The sequence below is a fragment of the Chaetura pelagica genome, unplaced genomic scaffold (assembly GCF_000747805.2).
Source record: "Chaetura pelagica isolate M959 unplaced genomic scaffold, ChaPel_1.0 scaffold1160, whole genome shotgun sequence".
NCBI lineage: Eukaryota > Metazoa > Chordata > Aves > Apodiformes > Apodidae > Chaetura > Chaetura pelagica.
The window spans coordinates 127906-129234 of record NW_009951727.1 but is presented as its reverse complement, the minus strand read 5'-3'; the positions used below and the strand labels follow the sequence as shown (position 1 = coordinate 129234).

The following is a 1329-nucleotide window of genomic DNA, read 5'->3' as shown; positions in this document are numbered from 1 at the left end:
AGATAACCGGCCGCGGCGCTTCCTGCGGAGGCCGGGGCTGGTGCCGCCGGTTCTGGTTTCCCGCGGGGGCGGGGAAGGGACCCCCTGAACTCCCTGCTCTGTCCCCGCAGTCTGCACGGGGACCGACATGAAGCTGCTGCGTCCCTCCAGCCCCGAGAGCCACTACGAGACCCTGCGGCACCTCTACCAGGGCTGCCAGGTGGTCCAGGGCAACCTGGAGCTCACCTACCTGCCCCCCGGCGCCGACACCGCCTTCCTCAAGGTGTGCAGGGGACACACACCCCCCCAGGGCGGGGGTCTGGCTGGCCCCTCACTTGTGTCTTACTCTGGGGAGTGTTCAGGGAAGGGCAACAGAGCTGGGAAAGGGGCTGGAGCACAAGTTGAGGGGGAGCAGCTGAGGGAGCTGGGGGTGTCCAGCCTGGAGAGGAGACTGAGGGGAGACCTGCTGGCTCTGCAACTGCCTGAGAGGGGGTTGGAGCCAGGGGGGGGCGGGCTCTGCTCCCCAGGGACAAGAGATGGGACAAGAGGGAACGGCCTCAAGTTGTACCACGTTTAGGTTGGTTAGACTGAATATTCCTGGAGGTGTTTAAAAGCCACACAGACGTGGTACTGAGGGATATGGGGTAACTCTGGACTAGGTGGAACGGGGTTAATGGTTGGACTCAATGACCTAGAGGTCTTTTCCAACCAGAACCATCCCGTGTGTCCCCTCATCCCCAGGACATCAAGGAGGTGCAGGGCTACGTGCTGATCGCGGAGAACCAAGTGAGCCAGTTGGAGCTGCAGAACCTGCGCATCATCCGGGGCACCCAGCTCTTCCAGGAGCGCTTCGCCCTGGCCGTGCTGGGCAACTCGGGCCCCGCCGGCTCCCCGGGGCTGCGCCAGCTGGGCATGAGGCACCTCACAGGTCGGGGACCCCCTCACCGAGGGGGTGGCTCCTGGATTGGGGTGCTCGGGGGTCTGGGTTGCTGGGAGCTGCCAGGTCCTGCTGTGTCCCTGCTGGGAGCTGCCAGTCCCAGCTGGAACTTCTGGTTCCTGCCTGGGACTCGGTGTCCCCATGGGGCTGCAGGGGTCCCTCATCCAGGGCTGGTTGTGCCCATGGGGTGGGAGGTCCCTGTCCAGGACTGGGTGTCCTAATGAGGCTGCAGGACCTTCCCTCCCTGTGCTTACCCCCCCCGGCCTGTCCCCTCACAGAGATCCTGAAGGGGGGGGTGCGCATTGAGAGGAACCCCCAGCTCTGCTTCCAAGAGACCATCCTCTGGTCCGACATCTTCCACCGGCACAACGAGCTCCGCGGCGAGACCCAGGTGGAGAGCAACCGCACCCGCA

At 64.9% G+C, this 1329-nt stretch overlaps 1 protein-coding gene across 1 annotated transcript in view; it reads left to right on the top strand.

Moving 5' to 3' along the window:
- The first annotated feature begins 115 nt into the window (after positions 1 to 115).
- The window catches only part of ERBB2 (v-erb-b2 avian erythroblastic leukemia viral oncogene homolog 2), a 6754-nt gene continuing 5540 nt past the window's right edge, over positions 116 to 1329 (top strand). The window contains 3 exon segments of the mRNA XM_009993530.1: positions 116 to 262; positions 721 to 907; positions 1195 to 1326. Coding sequence (XP_009991832.1) covers positions 128 to 262; positions 721 to 907; positions 1195 to 1326 — 454 coding nt within the window. The 5' untranslated portion in view covers positions 116 to 127.